We start from the raw sequence: 16714 nt of genomic DNA, 5'->3' as shown, positions 1-16714 counted from the left end.
TGTCTGCACCCCAACCAGCTGCGGTAGAAAAGCAGTAGCCGGCATAATTACAAAGCAGGTAAAACTTTTGCCATTGTCTTCCTGCTTTGCTTTGCTATTGCTCCTCCCTGAAGGAAGAAGAGAGTCAGACCATCCCTGGGGAAACCTGGAGCTATGATCTGCTGGCCTTGACACCAGGTAGGAGGATAAATTCCCAGGCAAGCATGTCTGCATTCTGCACCCCCACCAGGAGTTCCTCCAAGTTTTTTTTAACCCACTTCAAAGATGGTCTCCATTTCATTATTATGTGGTTCTTCCTTTTTTCTTTTTTCTTTTTAAGGAAAAACTCCATCTTGCAACATTTGCACAGAGACACTGCTGCAATAAAGCAGCCAGGCGAAAACATTGATTCAGCCCAAGTAGTCCGGCCTGACCCACCCATGAGGCAAGGTGAGGCGACTGCCTCAGGTGGCAGAATTCACAGGGACAGCAGTTCCCAGGGTAGGTATTTACTCCCGTCTTGTTCCTGATGCAGAACTTCACTCACCCCTTCTTCCCTGGTGGGGAGCCATTTTGTGGTTTGCCTCAGGTGTCAAAATGTCTTGGGCCAGCGCTGCAAGTTGTGCTGCATACAGAGGTGCCCTTATTTGGAAACGAGGACATCTGTACCTCAGGAATCAGAGAAGATGAGGACATGTGGGGGAGGGAATTCAGGAAAAGAGGCAAGTAAATCCTATTAAAGTAGCCGAACATGTGGGCCTGACGCCTGTGAAAATGCCTCATGTAGAAAAATGCAGCTCATTAGAAAGAACTGATCACTAATAGCTGCCAACTCCTGCTTTCCCAATTGTGGTAAAGACATTCAGTTGAAAAAGAAATCTGCTCAATACAGCTACTTTATTTCCAAGTTATTCTCGAGTTTTAAAACAAAATAACATTTCCTAAAAATTCAAATCAGTCAGAGTGGTTTCTCCAGTCCCTTCCAACAGACTCAGCCTATTTGCATTTCCTTTTCAAGGTACATCACTGAACAGAGGCAGCCCAGTGGAAGACAGACTCAGTATAACATGACCCCAGCGAATGAAATATATAATTAGTGGTTTCTGCCCTAGGCCCTTGCTGAAGGCACAGGATCTTGGGTTGTCAGTTAAGCATGTGGCCACTTCACACTTCAGAATTACAGTCCAGCCTTTAATCTGGCTGCTTGCTGAAGCATGTCGACATGCCTTTCAAGCCTTTGATACAATGAGGAAGTGGCTCTCATTACAGCACTTGTGGAAAAGCAAGGGCTTAGGTAATCCCTGCAGGTTTCCAATGCAGAATATTTGAACATGAGAGATATGTTTGCACAGGGAATCTGCGCACAGGCAAAGCGCCAAACATCCCCTGCTTTTGTTTCCTAGTGGCAATAATTGGTTGAGGTCCCTGAGATGCTCCTAGAAATTTGGTTATCTATCCAATTCACACTTGCCAAAATGGTGCATCTATCCTTCAAAATTCTGTTATCTGAATTTTGCAATGCAGTTTTCCCATCAAAAAAATGTGCACAAAATGCATATATCAGTGAAAACAACAGGTGAAAATAATATTAGGGTAAATTGCAAAATGTGTATATTAAGAGAAATGTGCACTTAAGTGCTGACCACTGTCCACAAGGAGTTCCAAATATATCACAAAGTGGTGCAGATATGTAGTGATCTGAACTTAAGGACTGGAAAAACTAGAAACTGAAACCGATAGATTCATCCATCCCTAGATACGCCAAGAGATATCCATCTAGGTTGGAATTAGATAAGTTTTCAAGCATAGGGCACATAATGGAAGTAATGGAGAAGTACTTCCTCTGTTACTGAAATCGTCACATTCGGGGGTAGCCTTCGTCCAGAAATGAAATATCTGTGGAATGGAATGTAACTTTGCTAGTCAAACTTCCAAATGCCCCCAACGCTATCTCCTTCACTCATCACAGGCATTTCTTACAGAGAAAGCAGCTCAAAAGCCCACATCTAAGTCCTGTAGTAAAAGAAATACGCATGGAAGCAACAGGTCTGTGTGTTGATGAATGGGCCACAGGGTCTGAGGCAGCATGGCTCCAAATTCCAGTCTCTGGGGAACAATAGCAGGAGTTCCCTGTCTACTGTCCTCAGTGACCAACTTCCTACTGGGCTTCCTATAGGCATCTGACTGGTCATTGTGGAAAATAAGATTCTGGACTAGGGCTCTTCTTAGGTTCTTAGGATCTACATATGTTTATCAAAAAGAAGTTCTGACTGCTTAGGAAATGAATATAAGTGGGTGTGAAATCTGCATTAGTTGTGGGTGAGAGGGGGGAGATTAGGAGAGGAACAAGTCCATAGTGTTATCCAATAGCAGAGACATATAATCAGAGCAGTGACGTGGTACAGCTCTTACTGGGCTGAACTATTTCAGACTACAGGTGGGTACTGCATAGTTGAGTGTTCTGCCATATGAAACAGCTCCCCAGACGTACAAAGCTAGGTGGTTAGGCTAGAACCTTCCTCCTTGATATAACAGTTTTGTTTATCCAGGGAGTTTGTTATCTGGGGAACTCACACAGGCAGTGCAAAACAGAACTGTGCAGCAAAAGTTGCACTCCATGCCTGTTCTGTGTGTTTCAGCTCTAACACCTATAATCAAATTCCTCCTACTGATTTCAGCATTTCATCAAATTGCGCTAACTTTTCTAGGTAAGAGAGAATAAGGTTTATAATTTCACTGAAATTTGTTTCCTAGGTGATACAGTTTTAAGGCTCTGAGTGTCCTTTAGAAGCGAACTACCCTCATTGACAGGGCAGCAGAGTGTTGCATTCTGGTTTTTTTCAAGGATTCTGGTCGCTGGGATCGCACTTCAGCATAATTTTTATCCCAAGCCCCTTCTTGGTGGTCTCAAAAGCCTCCACAGCTTTTTCCAAAGGAAAGCGATGTGTCACCAGTGGTTGGACGTTCACTTTTTTTGATGCAAGCATAGCAATTGCCATTGGCCACCTGCAAGAAAAGAGAAGGGAGGTATTTGCAAAAGCACCAAGTTTCAAGTAGCCTCTTGCGACACAAATGGAGAGACAGGAGGACAGCAGCAGCTGGTAGAGTCAAGCACTAGGACCAGCTAAAAATGCCATACCATTGAATTTCCTGCTACCTCGATAGTTTACTTGTTTTAATTTTATTCATTTTACAAAAACTTCTATAAGAAAGTTTTGCTCAGGAATTCTAAGAAACCAAAAAATGACAATGCAGTATTCAAAGGCTGAGCCAGCCATCTTGATTCAGAATGGTGTTCAGTTGTATCCAATCAGAGATGAAAACCTCCTCCTTGATCTCATGAACCATCATGCAGAATTTGGTGACTACATCTAAAGAGGTGTCGAAATGCACAGCCAACGGACAACTTTCCAAAATGGAAAGTAGGAGCATAGTTTGATTTCTATGGAGACATCTTAATGTCAGAGGGTCAAGTGATTAATTGTAAGAAGCAAAGGCATTCTCTAACAACAGTTCACATCATTTTTAAAGTCACTAGTTGGTTCACTATTTTCTCCTCCTCCTTTTTAACTTTGTAAGCTCAGGCACTAGATTGAATGCCTTTATAGGTGTTACCATATTTTTTCACATTGAGCTGCATGCCACATTTGTATTAGCATTGTACAATGAATTACCGGTATGTTTGGCTCCGATTCAAACTTATCTTCTCATTTGCTTACTGCTCACACCACCATGATAAAAGAGCTACAGGAGGCATGTTTCTTTAGTTATGAGATTTGTTTGATGAACTAACTCCTCTCTGTTGTTCACAGTTATAAACTGAGCAGACTCCTGTGGCTCTGGAATGCCAACTTTTATAAAACTGCATCCATTAATTTCACTACAGTGGTACCTCGGGTTAAGTACTTAATTTGCTTGGGAGGTCCGTTCTTAACCTGAAACTGTTCTTAACCTGAAGCACCACTTTAGCTAATGGGGCCTCCTGCTGCCGCCGCGCTGCCAGAGCGCGATTTCTGTTCTCATCCTGAAGCAAAGTTCTTAACCCGAGGTACTATTTCTGGGTTAGCGGAGTCTGTAACCTGAAGTGTATGTAACCCGAGGTACCACTGTACTTGTCTCCTGAGTTTTCATTCACATTTTTTTTAAGGTTATGCTCTAGTGTAACTATGGTTCCTCAATACAGCATTAGTTACAAATGCTGCATTGCCCCATCCATTATTTGTTTGCAAACCCCCAACCACAAAATGTTTTATATATGTATGGTAGCAAGCGATGTTATATGTAAGAATAGATAGAAGAATGAACTATAAATTAGGAGGAAATGACAATGAAAACATGGTGAGCTAGCTATTGACACAAACAAACTTTGCACCTCAGTTCTGAGCGCTATGAAAAAAACTTTCATCAGCTTTCCTGCTCTTCAAAAGTGCATGTTTTATCACTATGAGGACCCACCACAAAAGGAACTGGAAAACCACACTTACAGATTGTACCCTAACTGCTTCCATGACTAAACCCCCCCTCCAAACAAAAACCTAATGTGTAGGAATGCCCTTAAAGAAATAGTTTCAAATAATGAAAATAAAACACGTAAAAATTTCTTCTTCTCTAAGCTTCTCTAGATCATTTTTTTTTAATTACAGTTTTCCAAATATAAAGACATTCCAATAGAATGCACGCTCCTCATCACAGATTTGTGACAGCTATAAACCAGGGGTGGGGAAGCCATGACCCCCTAGATCCTATTGGAATCTGTCATTCCCAGCCAGCAGGGCCAATGGGGAGGGATGATGGAAGCTGTAGTTGAACAAGTTCTGGGAGGCCCCAGACTCCAAGCCCATCTGCAAACTATAAAGTTGCACCCAGTTTTAACTCTGTGCTGTGGATAAGATCCTCATTTTCTTGTCTCCCAGCACTCTGGGCCAAATGCTTAGTGAGACACTGGAGATATGCAAGCCTATCTCATGTGTAGCTGTTAAATAACTTACAAATGGGGAAACAGCACAGAGGGAAATGGTTAAAACTCTCCTTCCCTTGCATGCGCTCCTGATCAAAATTCAAGCACTTTCCCCAGTGGCTGTTTAAATAACAACAACCACCAGGAGACTCTTTTACAAATGTCCAACGCCTTGGCCCTCTGTTGCTCACTGGCACTGCTTAAATATTCTGCAAAGCAGTTTATGTGCTACATATTCATCCTTATGTGAGGCTCTGCGTCAATATCTATCTTTTAAAAACGAGGCAAATTTAAAAAAGGAATGGAAATGTTTTGAAGATTATATGTTAAAATATTGTTCTAAGAAAGATATGCTAATATGCCTAGAATAAAAATGTCAAGTATATCTATGATTTGGAAAAGAGAAGAGATAAAAGAAATACAAAGAATGATACATTTGGAGAATGCAAAGATAAAGGTGGAAACAGAGATTCAAAGAAGTCGAATTGTGGCGGAGGAAAGCTGTGGGTGGGTGGGTGGACTTTCATATAATAAATATGTAATATTTGCTTTCAGTGTTTTTGGATTGTTTTCAATCTTTTTTTCTTTCTTTGTTATTGTTGTTGTTTTGCTGTACCACTTACTTAACTAAAATAAATAAATAAAATTGGGGGGGGGATGAGGCATTCCCTTTTTCCTCCTTGCATCAGTTAAAAAAAACCACCATCTGTATCTCTAGAAAATACTCACGTATTGCAGTATCGAAATACCCCTCGGATGTCCACCTCCCGCACAGCAGCATTCACAATGGGCAACGTGACCATCTCAGGTCCTAGCCCCACCAGAACCAGAGTCCCTCCAGAACGTGTTGCCTGAAGACAAAAGGAGAGACCCAAAATAAATGCGCATCTCCAATCAAGGATGACATGAGAGGACTCTTTCTGCCGACTTGGGGAGAACTCTGTCTAGCCTTGCAAACTGGGACAAAGTCCGAGGTTTGGATCTTAGGTCAGCTTCGTCGATGCAAACTAGCTTGTAAGAGAAACAGCAGCAGACGATGCATGCAAAAATATCACCTAACCTCAGGAGGTTGGGGTCCCCTGGAGAAGGGCCCTTTTTGAAGTTCTTAAATGACAGTGCTGTAAACAAAAAATTGCCCTTTTCCCTTATGGGGTATCCAAGAGCCCATATAGAGTCCTTACATAGGTTCCCTATTGGTAGGAGAGAATAACAGAGGCCAACCAGAGAATATTGAGAAGCAAAGCAGCTAGTAAGCTTGATCTTTATTGATCTGTTGCAACAGGGTGCTCCCCTCACCTGCAGGAGAGGAGGAGGAACCCAGAAAAATGGCCTGCAAGACCTTATAAAGACTTTTGAAATTGCCACCCTGTAGATCAAGACCACCCCCAGAAACATCATACATACATCACAGAAGGGGTGTAACCTAAGACCACCCCTCAGATACATCATACCTATATTACAGAAAAGGCGGTCTAAACAGAAATTTGAATGTTGTTTTTCTCCTGTCCTTGTTTATCTCCTGTCAGGCAGGTTACTTGACTGGATTGCCTGGGGAGCCTGGCCAATCTTTTGTAATGATAAATACTTAGTTCTTGGGCCAGGTCACAGGCTTACACCCTATTCAAACACAGACATACCCTTAAGACAGGATTTGTGAAGGAAAAGACAATGGGGAGGTTTTCCTACTTTGACCTCGCAGAGAAAACATTTGCTCAGTTTAGGAATCAAAATGGCTTCAGGTCGGTCTTCCTGTGCTGATCTATGTATGTGCGGTTATGAACATTATCATATATCTAAGACCTCGAAATTCCTATCACAACAGGCAGCTTCATCACAGACAATACATTTGTCAGATGCTGCTATAAAGATCTCTCAGCATAAAAAGGATAATTTCCATGTGTGTTTTCTCTCATTTCCTCCAACAGCAATAATCTCCACATTGCAAGGAAAAATTAATGCGGTTGAGCTAAGAGAGACTCACATATATTCCCGTCTGGATAGCAGCTTGGGCCCCCGTGCATTCCACTGTGATGTCAGGCATGCAACCAAGCGCTTGTTCCACCAGGTGGGCCACCTCCTCTGGGCTCTCACTCTTTATCTGAACTGCGAAATCAGCCCCAATTTCCTTAGCCTTTTCAAGGCGGGGAGCTGACAAATCTACAGGGGAGTTGGGAAGACAAATAACAAAAACAATGGCAAGGATAGCATCAGAGCAGCATGCAGGTAACTGTGGATGAGCACACCCCATACATTTAAACCACATAGGTAAAGGTAAAGGGACCCCTGACCATTAAATCCTGTCGCAAACGACTCTGGGGATGCAGAACTCGTCTCGCTTTACAGGCCGAGAGAGCCGGCATTTGTCCGCTTCCACAGACAGTTTTTCCGGGTCATGTGGCCAGCATGACTAAGCTGTTTCTGGCAAAACCAGAGCAGTGCACAGAAACAGCGTTTACCTTCCCGCTGGATGGGTACCTATTTATCTACTTGCACTTTGACGTGCTTTTGAACTGCTAGGTTGGCAGGAGCAGGGACCGAGCAACGGGAGCTCACCCCGTTGCGGGGATTCGAACCGCCGACCTTTTGATTGGCAAGCCCAAGCGGCACAGTGGTTTAACCCACAGCGCCACCCGCGTCCCTTTAAAGCACATGCCTTCCCCCAAAGGAACTGGGAACTTTAATTTGTTAAGGGTGCTGAGAGTTGTAGCTCTGTATTCTGGGTTTCTGAAAAAAGACTTTGGTTTTTGAAGCTGGGTGAATCTGTGAAGTGGGTGAAGCGAGAGAGAGGACTGCATATGTAACTTGGACGTATGCAATGTGAAATGTGGCTGCGGCTTCTTATTCCTCCTGTTCCTTATCCTTTGGGTTGAGCAATTATTAACAAAACCCACAGTACAGAATCAAATCTGCTGATAAATTGTTCTTATCTTGTGTATATTTGAGCTTTGTACTGAAACATCATCTCACCTTTTGCTTTACAAGGTATTTTGACCCTAGCTGCATTTTCACCCCCACCCCACATGGGTTAATATATTTGCCAGCTTTGGATAATATTCAATGCATCTGACAAAGATGATACGAACAACCCTCCTCAGTCAGGGAACAGGCCCACCTAATCCAGAACCCTTTTTCCACCAATGGTCGACCTTTTTTAAAGAACCACAAGACTTCTTGTAGTTGAGGCTTCAACCAAGGCTTCAAATCAGTGAACTTCAATTTCATTGTTCTGCATGGGACAATGACAATAAAGATATTGTATCGTATTTCTGAGCTTCCTGCTCTCTCCTCATGAAACCAAGAACACCAAGGAATTCTGCAAGAATAATCTGCAGGAATCCTGAAAAATGCTAATTGCTGCTAACTGGTCATAGTTTGTAAATTATTATTCTGGGAGTTTGACTCTTCATGTGTAGATGAGACTGGCCACTGGCTTGCCTGATTCTGGTGATATGCACGAGTAGAAAATATTGAGATAACACCAAAGTTTTAATCAAACACTTTTGCTTTTTCCACAGTCTCTGAGAACTGGGCCTAACTGTCAAGGGGCAGTTAAGCACATTACACTTCATCTTTTCCTGGCACTTGCCTTGACAACCCTAGTACTTAACGCCATGTAAACCCAGGGGACCAAAGTGAGTGTCATTACGGCACAAGGTGTCAAAGAGTTGGAAAATCTAACTTACCTGTTATCACCACCTGTGCAGCCCCCATTGCCTTAGCAATAAGTAAAGTCACAAGTCCAATAGGTCCTGGAAGATGAGCAAAAGAAAAAATCAGGAAGTGTTCTACTACCCTTTGACATTTGTTTCCAGGTTGGTTTACAAGATGAAGAGCTTTCCTAATACATATTTTCCTAAGGATGTTGTCACGCTGCAGTTTGTGAGACTGCCAACAGGAGATGCTGCAAACTGCACCCTGACAACAAACCGGGCCATTGCAACAGCAATGGGGGATGAAGAGAAGGGACTCAGGTGGGCGGGTAGCCCTGGCCAGCAAACGGAGGTTTGCTGAGGTCCATGGGATGATTTGGGTGTGGAGTATGGGGAGAGGGGGCTTTGGTGAGGAGCAAACGTGGGTGGCTTGGGCAAGGGGGTTGCGGTAGCTGGGGTTAGCAACCAAGCAAATCATGGGCGCAGCCATTAGCAAAACAAGAAAAATGGAATATAATTTTAAAGCACAATCCAAGGGTAGGGCCTTTTCTGTTGTGGAATGACTTGCCATGTGAATCTATGAGGCCTCATCTCTATATTGCTTCAGTTAGTTGGTGAAGACCTGGCTCTTTTAAAATTCCTTCACTTAGGCTGTCACTAGTTTACTTCTTTGTTTACCTTGTGCTGCTGGAATTGTTCAAACTGCTGGATATGGTTACATTATTTTTTTGATTGTGGGAAGGGATCTTTGAGGATGGTATTTGGTTTTACTGCTTTTAATACTATCTTATGTTAAGAATGGGACGCGAGTGGTGCTGTGGGTTAAACCACAGACCCTAGGACATGCCGATCAGAAGGTCAGCAGTTTGAATCCCCGCGACAGGGTGAGCTCCCATTGTTCGGTCCCTAGAATCATGGAAGAGTTGGAAGAGACCACAAGGGCCATCGAGTCCAACCCCCTGCCAAGCAGGAAACACCATCAGAGCACTCCTGGCATATGGTTGTCAAGCCTCTGCTTAAAGACCTCCAAAGAAGGAGACTCCACCACACTCCTTGGCAGCAAATTCCACTGTCGAACAGCTCTTACTATCAGGAAGTTCTTCTTAATGTTTAGGTGGAATCTTCTTTCTTGTAGTTTGGAACCATTGCTCCGTGTCCGCTTCTCTGGAGCAGCAGAAAACAACCTTTCTCCCTCCTCTATGTGACATCCTTTTATATATTTGAACATGGCTATCATATCACCCCTTAACCTCCTCTTCTCCAGGCTAAACATGCCCAGCTCCCTTAGCCGTTCCTCATAAGGCATCGTTTCCAGGCCTTTGACCATTTTAGTTGCCCTCCTCTGGACACGTTCCAGTTTGTCAGTGTCCTTCTTGAACTGTGGTGCCCAGAACTGGACACAGTACTCCAGGTGAGGTCTGACCAGAGCAGAATACAGTGGCACTATTATTTCCCTTGATCTAGATGCTATACTCCTATTGATGCAGCCCAGAATTGCATTGGCTTTTTTAGCTGCCGCGTCACACTGTTGGCTCATGTCAAGTTTGTGGTCAACCAAGACTCCTAGATCCTTTTCACATGTACTGCTCTCAAGCCAGGTGTCACCCATCTTGTATTTGTGCCTCTCATTTTTTTTGTCCAAGTGCAATACTTTACATTTCTCCCTGTTAAAATTCGTCCTGTTTGTTTTGGCCCAGTTCTCTAATCTGTCAAGGTCGTTTTGAAGTGTGATCCTGTCCTCTGGGGTGTTAGCCACCCCTCCCAGTTTGGTGTCATCTGCAAATTTGATCAGGATGCCCTTGAGTCCATCATCCAAGTCGTTGATAAAGATGCTGAATAAGACCGGGCCCAAGACAGAACCCTGTGGCGCCCCGCTAGTCACTCTTCTCCAGGATGAAGAGGAACCATTGATGAGCACCCTTTGGGTTCGGTCAGTCAGCCAGTTACAAATCCACTGAGTGGTAGCATAGTCAAGACCGCATTTTACCAGCTTCTTTACAAGAATATCATGGGGAACTGTGATGGGATGTTGAGCTGCTTGTGCGTAAAGTTCCTAATCCCTCAGTGTTTGGCTAAGTCCACAAACCACTGTCTGTAACGGAGCCCCATAAACATGGCTCCATCAGTCGCTGGCAGAATCCGACAGTGGGCGTTTACGGAATTTCTTCCAGCATAAAAGCTCCTTAACGGAAACACGTCTTCTGGACTCTCTGCGTGACAGTTTCCGGCGAGGAGTGGGTGTCCCTATAGGAGGTCCTGAAACCTCCTCGCTGTTCTCTCTGGAATTGTCTCTGAGTCCTCCTTCCGACTCACTATCCCTTGGAACTGCCTCTCTCCCCCTGCTGGTTCCCTCATCAGCTGACAAGTCTCTGCCAGCCTCTGTGAGCCTCTTCCTCTCCAGTTCTCCCGATGGCAGTTCCCTGACATCCACCTCCCCTCCAGGGCCCCCTTCACCCCCTCCTTTCCCCTCCTCTGCGGGAGGCGAGGGAGCAAAACCCCTGAAAGAACTTCCCTCATCTTCCGAAGTCTCGAACATTTTCCTCCACCGGTTGCTGTTTCGGGTTTCTAAGTACTCATCCTCATCGGAATCTACTCCTTCTTCCAACTCAGACCCCGTGAATCCTTCCAATTCCTCCTCCTCGTCGGTGGTGCCAAAGTACTCCCTCCGGAACCTCGCTACTGACTGAGGTTTCCTGGGGAACCTTTGATGGAACGCTTCAATCAAGACCTCGTCATTGACTTCCTCTGCCGTTACCCAGGTGTTTTCTGACTCCGGTTCCCCTTCCCACGCTACCAAATACTCCACCTGATGACCCTTCCACCTGGAGTCGAGGATTTCCGCCACATGGTTGCTGCTTTCCCTCTCTTCTAAGACTGGTCCCCGTGGGAAAACCCCTTCATTTCCCCCTCTATACGGTGACAGCAATGACCTGTGGAATACTGGGTGCAGTTTCATGTGGTTAGGTAACCGGAGTCTGAAAGCCACTGGGTTGACCTGTTGGATGACCTCAAATGGTCCCAATCTTTTGGGTCTCAATTTCTTACAACCCCCCTTGAACGGCAATCCTTGGGTTGACAGCCACACCTGATTCCCCACCCTTATGGTTTCACCTTCCCTTCTGTTCTTGTCTGCCTGCTTCTTATATTGTTCCTTGGCCCTTTCTAAGTTGAGTTGGAGTTGAAGATGGATCGCTTCCATTTCTTCTACAAACTGTTCGGCGGCTGGGACGCTCCATCTCTCCCCTCCTCCCCCTGGAAATGCCCTGGGGTGGCACCCATAATTAGCCAAAAAGGGGCTCATCCCGGTGGACACATTCTCCGCATTATTGTAGGCAAATTCCGCCAGCGCCAACTTTTCCACCCAATCGTTCTCTCTGTCATTGACATAACACCTCAGGTATTGTTGGAGGATACCGTTTGCTCTTTCCGCCTGCCCGTTGGTTTCTGGGTGCCGGGCAGTCGAAAAATTGACCTCCACGTGCAGTAAGCTCATGAGCTTCCTCCAGAACCTGGACGTGAATTGTTTGCCCCGGTCTGAGATCAACCTCAAGGGGGCGCCATGCAGTCTAAAAATATGTTCTACAAATAATTTAGCTGTCTCTTCCGCCGTGACTGCATGTGAGCACGCTACAAAGTGGCCCATCTTAGTTAACAGGTCTACTACGACCAGTATGGCGGTTTTCCCCTTGGATTTCGGCAGATCAGTCATAAAATCTATCGATACCGCCTCCCATGGCCTTTCTGGTGTGGGCAACGGTTCTAATAACCCCGCCGGCGCCCGCCTTTCCCCCTTGGCTCGCTGGCATTGGTCACACCCTCTTACATACTCCCTTACATCTTCCCTCACCCTGGGCCACCAAAATTCCCTAGTAACCAACCACATGGTTTTGTGTTGCCCAAAATGCCCTGCTGTGGGGCTGTCGTGCAGCTGTTTGAGTACTCTCCCTCTCAATTCCCCTTCGGGTATATATAGTGCCCCTTTGTAATACAATGCCCCGTTTCTTTCTTCAAAACCTCCGGAGTTTTCTCCCTCCCTCCTTAGACCTCGGAGCTTATTCTGGGCGTATTCATCATTCTGCGTCTCCTCTACCAGTTCCCTTTGCCCCACCAACGCCGCCCCACACACCCAGCGGTCCTCTGGGATGATATGTCTCTCTTCGGGTGCTCCCTCCCCCTCCAAATACTCTGGTTTGCGTGAGAGAGCGTCCGCCCTGACGTTTTCTGGGCCTGGCACATAGCAAATTTCAAAATAAAATTTGGAGAACTCCTGTGCCCATCTCACTTGCCGTTGGTTGAGCACTCGTGACGTTCTCCAGTACTCTAAATTCTTGTGGTCTGTGCATACTTGTGTTGTGCACCAATTAGTAAGTGTCTCCATTTCCGGAACGCTTCGTGAATGGCGAGTAGTTCTCGGTCATATACTGTGTAGTTCCTCTCGGATTTGTTTAACTTCCGCGAGAAGAAGGCACACGGTCTCCACTCCGACTTATCCTTCCCCGGCTGAAGAAGCACCGCCCCCACCGCCCGGTCTGATGCGTCAGTTTCCACTCTCATGGGTTTTTGTAAATCCACATGCAGGAGCTGTTCTTCCGAAGCGAAGGCCTTTTTCAATTCTTCGAATGCTTGCTCCGCTTCCGCCGTCCAAACAAACTTCTTGCTGCTGAGACAGTCCGTGATGGGAGCCGTTAAGTGGGCAAAGTTCTTGATGAACTTCCGATAAAAGTTCCCAAACCCTAAGAATCTTTGCACATCTTTTTTCGTTTTCGGTGTCTTCCATTCCAGTACCGCTTGGACCTTGCCTGGATCCATGGCTAATCCCTTGTCTGACAAGCGGTACCCCAGGAATTCCACCTCCTTGGTGTGAAACTGACACTTCTCTAATTTCACCCACAGTTGGTTTGCTTGCAGTCGGCTCAACACTTCTCTGACGTCCTTTACATGCTGCTCCTCATTCTCTGAATAGACTAATACGTCATCTAGGAAGGCCACACAATTCTTGTAGAGCAGAGGTCCCAGGACGTGGTTCATGAACGATTGAAAACATGCTGAGCCTGCTTGTAATCCAAAAGGCATAACAACATATTCGAAAGCCCCTAGAGGGGTGAACATTGTTGTCTTCCATTCATCCCCCTCCCTTATCCGTATCAGGTTGTATGCCCCCCTCAGGTCCAGTTTAGTAAAAATCTTTCCCTTCCTCACCCTGGTCAAAATGTCATCAATCCTGGGCATAGGGAAAGCCACTGGTTCCGACACGGCATTTAGGGCCCGGTAGTCCACGGCCAATCTCGGTTTATCCGTGTTTTTTTTGTCCACAAAAAACACTGGGCTGCCCCCCCCACCGCTCTGGACTCTCTGATGAAACCTCTCTTCAGGTTTTTGTCAATAAACTCCCTCAACTCCTGCATTTCCCTGTCTGACATGGCATACAGCTTGCCCACAGGGAGCTGGGCTCCAGGGACTAGATTGATCTGGCAGTCAAAGGGTCTATGCGGTGGTAGTTTGTCTGCTTCCCTTTCGCTGAAGACATGGCTCAGGTCAGCGTATAGTTTGGGAACCTTTCTTTTGTCCGTTACTTCTGTTCCTGCTAGAAAGGCTCTTGCCCCTTCTGGAGCCTTGCCCTCTTTGCAATGTTCTAGGCAATGTGCTGACCCAAAGGAGACCACTCTCTGATGCCAACCCACTAGCGGATCATGCAACGCTAGCCAGCTCATCCCCAAAATAATGGGAGCCCCTCCCAAGGTGGCCACATTGAACGCTATTCTTTCGGTGTGCCTGGCTACCCTCATTACCATTGGGACAGTCTGTAAGCTGACTTCTCCTCCCAATAGCTCTCTCCCATCGATCGTGGTCACCTGCAAGGGGTTGCTTAAAGGGATAGTCTGTATCTGGTGTTCTGCTGCAAACTCCTTGCTCATAAAATTACAGGAGCTGCCTGAGTCCAATAGCGCCCTTATCTTTAAGGGATGTCCGTTTGGCAGCTCTAGCAACACCTCTATCACTAGGGCTGGTCTCGGAGGTTCCGGCGTGGGCACTTTTACTGCTCCTTCACCTGACTGCTGTGCCCTGATGGTGGCAGTCAGGCGCTGGCTTTTACTTGGTCCTGCCCTTCCTCCTCCTTCCCCCCAACAGCTCCTGCCATCCCTTGCCATTCCTTTCTTTGTGGACAGACCCTGGCAAAATGACCTGGCTGCTGGCAGAGATAACATTTCTTGGGGCTCTTCCCCTCCTTCTTCCGCCCTTCACTGGGATTTGAAACTGCCCGCGCGCGCGCTGTTCCAACTTCCATCGGCTCTGCGGGCGGGAAAGTTGGCTCCGGAATCTCTGGAATGCGGAAATCCCTCCAACACTCCCCTTTCCCTTCCCGCTTCTCCAAGGCTCTAGCCTCCTGGCGTGCTCCAATGGTCAGCGCTGATTTGGTCAGCTGGTCCATAGACTCCGCCCTGGGCGCCCGGGAAAGTTCATCTTTCACAGCCGAAGAAAGTCCCTCTTCAAAAAGCATTTGAATGGGTTCCGCTGACAGATCCCACCCCAATTTGTGTATCAGCATAGTAAACTCAGTCCAGTACTCACGGACAGATCGGCTCCCCTGTTTACAAGCCATCAACTGTCTGCGCACCACTCCCTGTTCAATCTCGCTGGAAAACATCAGGTCCATGGCGCGAAAAAACTTCCGTGCGTCTTTCAAGACTTCATCATGCCTTGCCATCAGGGGTCTAACCCAGTCTCTCGCCCCTCCTTCGAGATGGCTAACCACAAACCCCACTCGCGATTCCTCGTCGGGAAAGTCATCAAACTGCAGATTAAGAGCATACTGCATCTCTGTCCTAAAGGCTTGATAGTTCCTGGGATCCCCCCCAAACTTCTGCACCAATCCTGGCATCTTTCTTCCTTGTGGGGGGGCCTTTGCCCTTTCTGCATCCTGAGCCCTCCTCTCATCGAGCCTCGCCGTTTGCAGCGCTAGCTGGACCTCCAACACCCGGTACCTTTCTTCCAGGCTTGGACCGGCTCCAGCTCCTCCTGCAGCTCCGGTTCCGGCTGGGTTGCTCATGATGCTTTCTCTGCACAAGCTGCTTTCAGGGACTGTCGGATTGCTGTGATGGGATGTTGAGCTGCTTGTGCGTAAAGTTCCTAATCCCTCAGTGTTTGGCTAAGTCCACAAACCACTGTCTGTAATGGAGCCCCATAAACATGGCTCCGTCAGTCGCTGGCAGAATCCGACAGTGGGCGTTTACGGAATTTCTTCCAGCATAAAAGCTCCTTAACGGAAACACGTCTTCTGGACTCTCTGCGTGACAGTTTCCGGCGAGGAGTGGGTGTCCCTATAGGAGGTCCTGAAACCTCCTCGCTGTTCTCGCTGGAATTGTCTCTGAGTCCTCCTTCCGACTCACTATCCCTTGGAACTGCCTCTCTCCCCCTGCTGGTTCCCTCATCAGCTGACAAGTCTCTGCCAGCCTCTGTGAGCCTCTTCCTCTCCAGTTCTCCCGATGGCAGTTCCCTGACAGGAACCTTGTCAAATGCCTTGCTGAAATCAAGGTAGGCTACATCCACTGCGTTCCCTTCATCTACCAGGGTTGTAATTCTGTCAAAAACGAGATCAGGTTAGTCTGACATGACTTATTTTTCAGAAATCCATGCTGACTATTGGTGATCACAGCATTCCTTTCTAGGTGCTCACAGACTGTTTGCTTAATGATCTGCTCCAGAATCTTCCCTGGTATTGATGTCAGACTGACTGGGTGGTAATTATTTGGGTCCTCTCTTTTCCCCTTTTTGAAAATAGGGACAACATTTGCCCTCCTCCAGTCTGCCGGGACTTCGCCTGTTCTCCGGGAATTCTCAAAGATGACTGCCAGTGGTTCTGAGATCACATCTGCCAGTTCTTTTAATACTCTTGGATGCAGTTCATCTGGCCCTGGAGACTTGAATACATCTAAACTAGCCAAGTATTCTTGTACTATCTCCTTAGTTATTCTGGGCTGTGTTTCCTCTGCTGAATCATTTGCTCCAAATTCTTCAGGTCGGGCATTGTTTTCTTTATCAGAGAAGACTGAGGCAAAGAAGGCATTGAGGAGTTCAGCCCTTTCTGTGTCCCCTGTTTGCATTTCACCATCTTCTCCTCTGAGTGACC

The 16714-nt window shown here is 46.4% G+C and overlaps 1 protein-coding gene across 3 annotated transcripts in view; it reads right to left on the bottom strand.

Moving 5' to 3' along the window:
• Nucleotides 1–857: 857 nt before the first annotated feature.
• Nucleotides 858–16714, bottom strand: part of SORD (sorbitol dehydrogenase) — a 34454-nt gene continuing 18597 nt past the window's right edge. For all 3 annotated transcript variants that reach the window (XM_083586919.1, XM_083586920.1, XM_083586921.1), the window contains 4 exons: nt 8620–8685; nt 6918–7093; nt 5666–5787; nt 858–2985 (listed from right to left, as the gene is read on the bottom strand). In XM_083586919.1, coding sequence (XP_083443045.1) covers nt 2820–2985; nt 5666–5787; nt 6918–7093; nt 8620–8685 — 530 coding nt within the window. In that variant the 3' untranslated portion in view covers nt 858–2819. The remainder of the gene's footprint in view (nt 2986–5665; nt 5788–6917; nt 7094–8619; nt 8686–16714) is intronic.

The sequence above is a fragment of the Podarcis filfolensis genome, assembly GCF_964270895.1.
Source record: "Podarcis filfolensis genome assembly, chromosome: 14".
NCBI classification, from domain to species: Eukaryota; Metazoa; Chordata; class Lepidosauria; order Squamata; family Lacertidae; genus Podarcis; species Podarcis filfolensis.
This window is presented reverse-complemented; position numbering and strand designations above follow the sequence as displayed.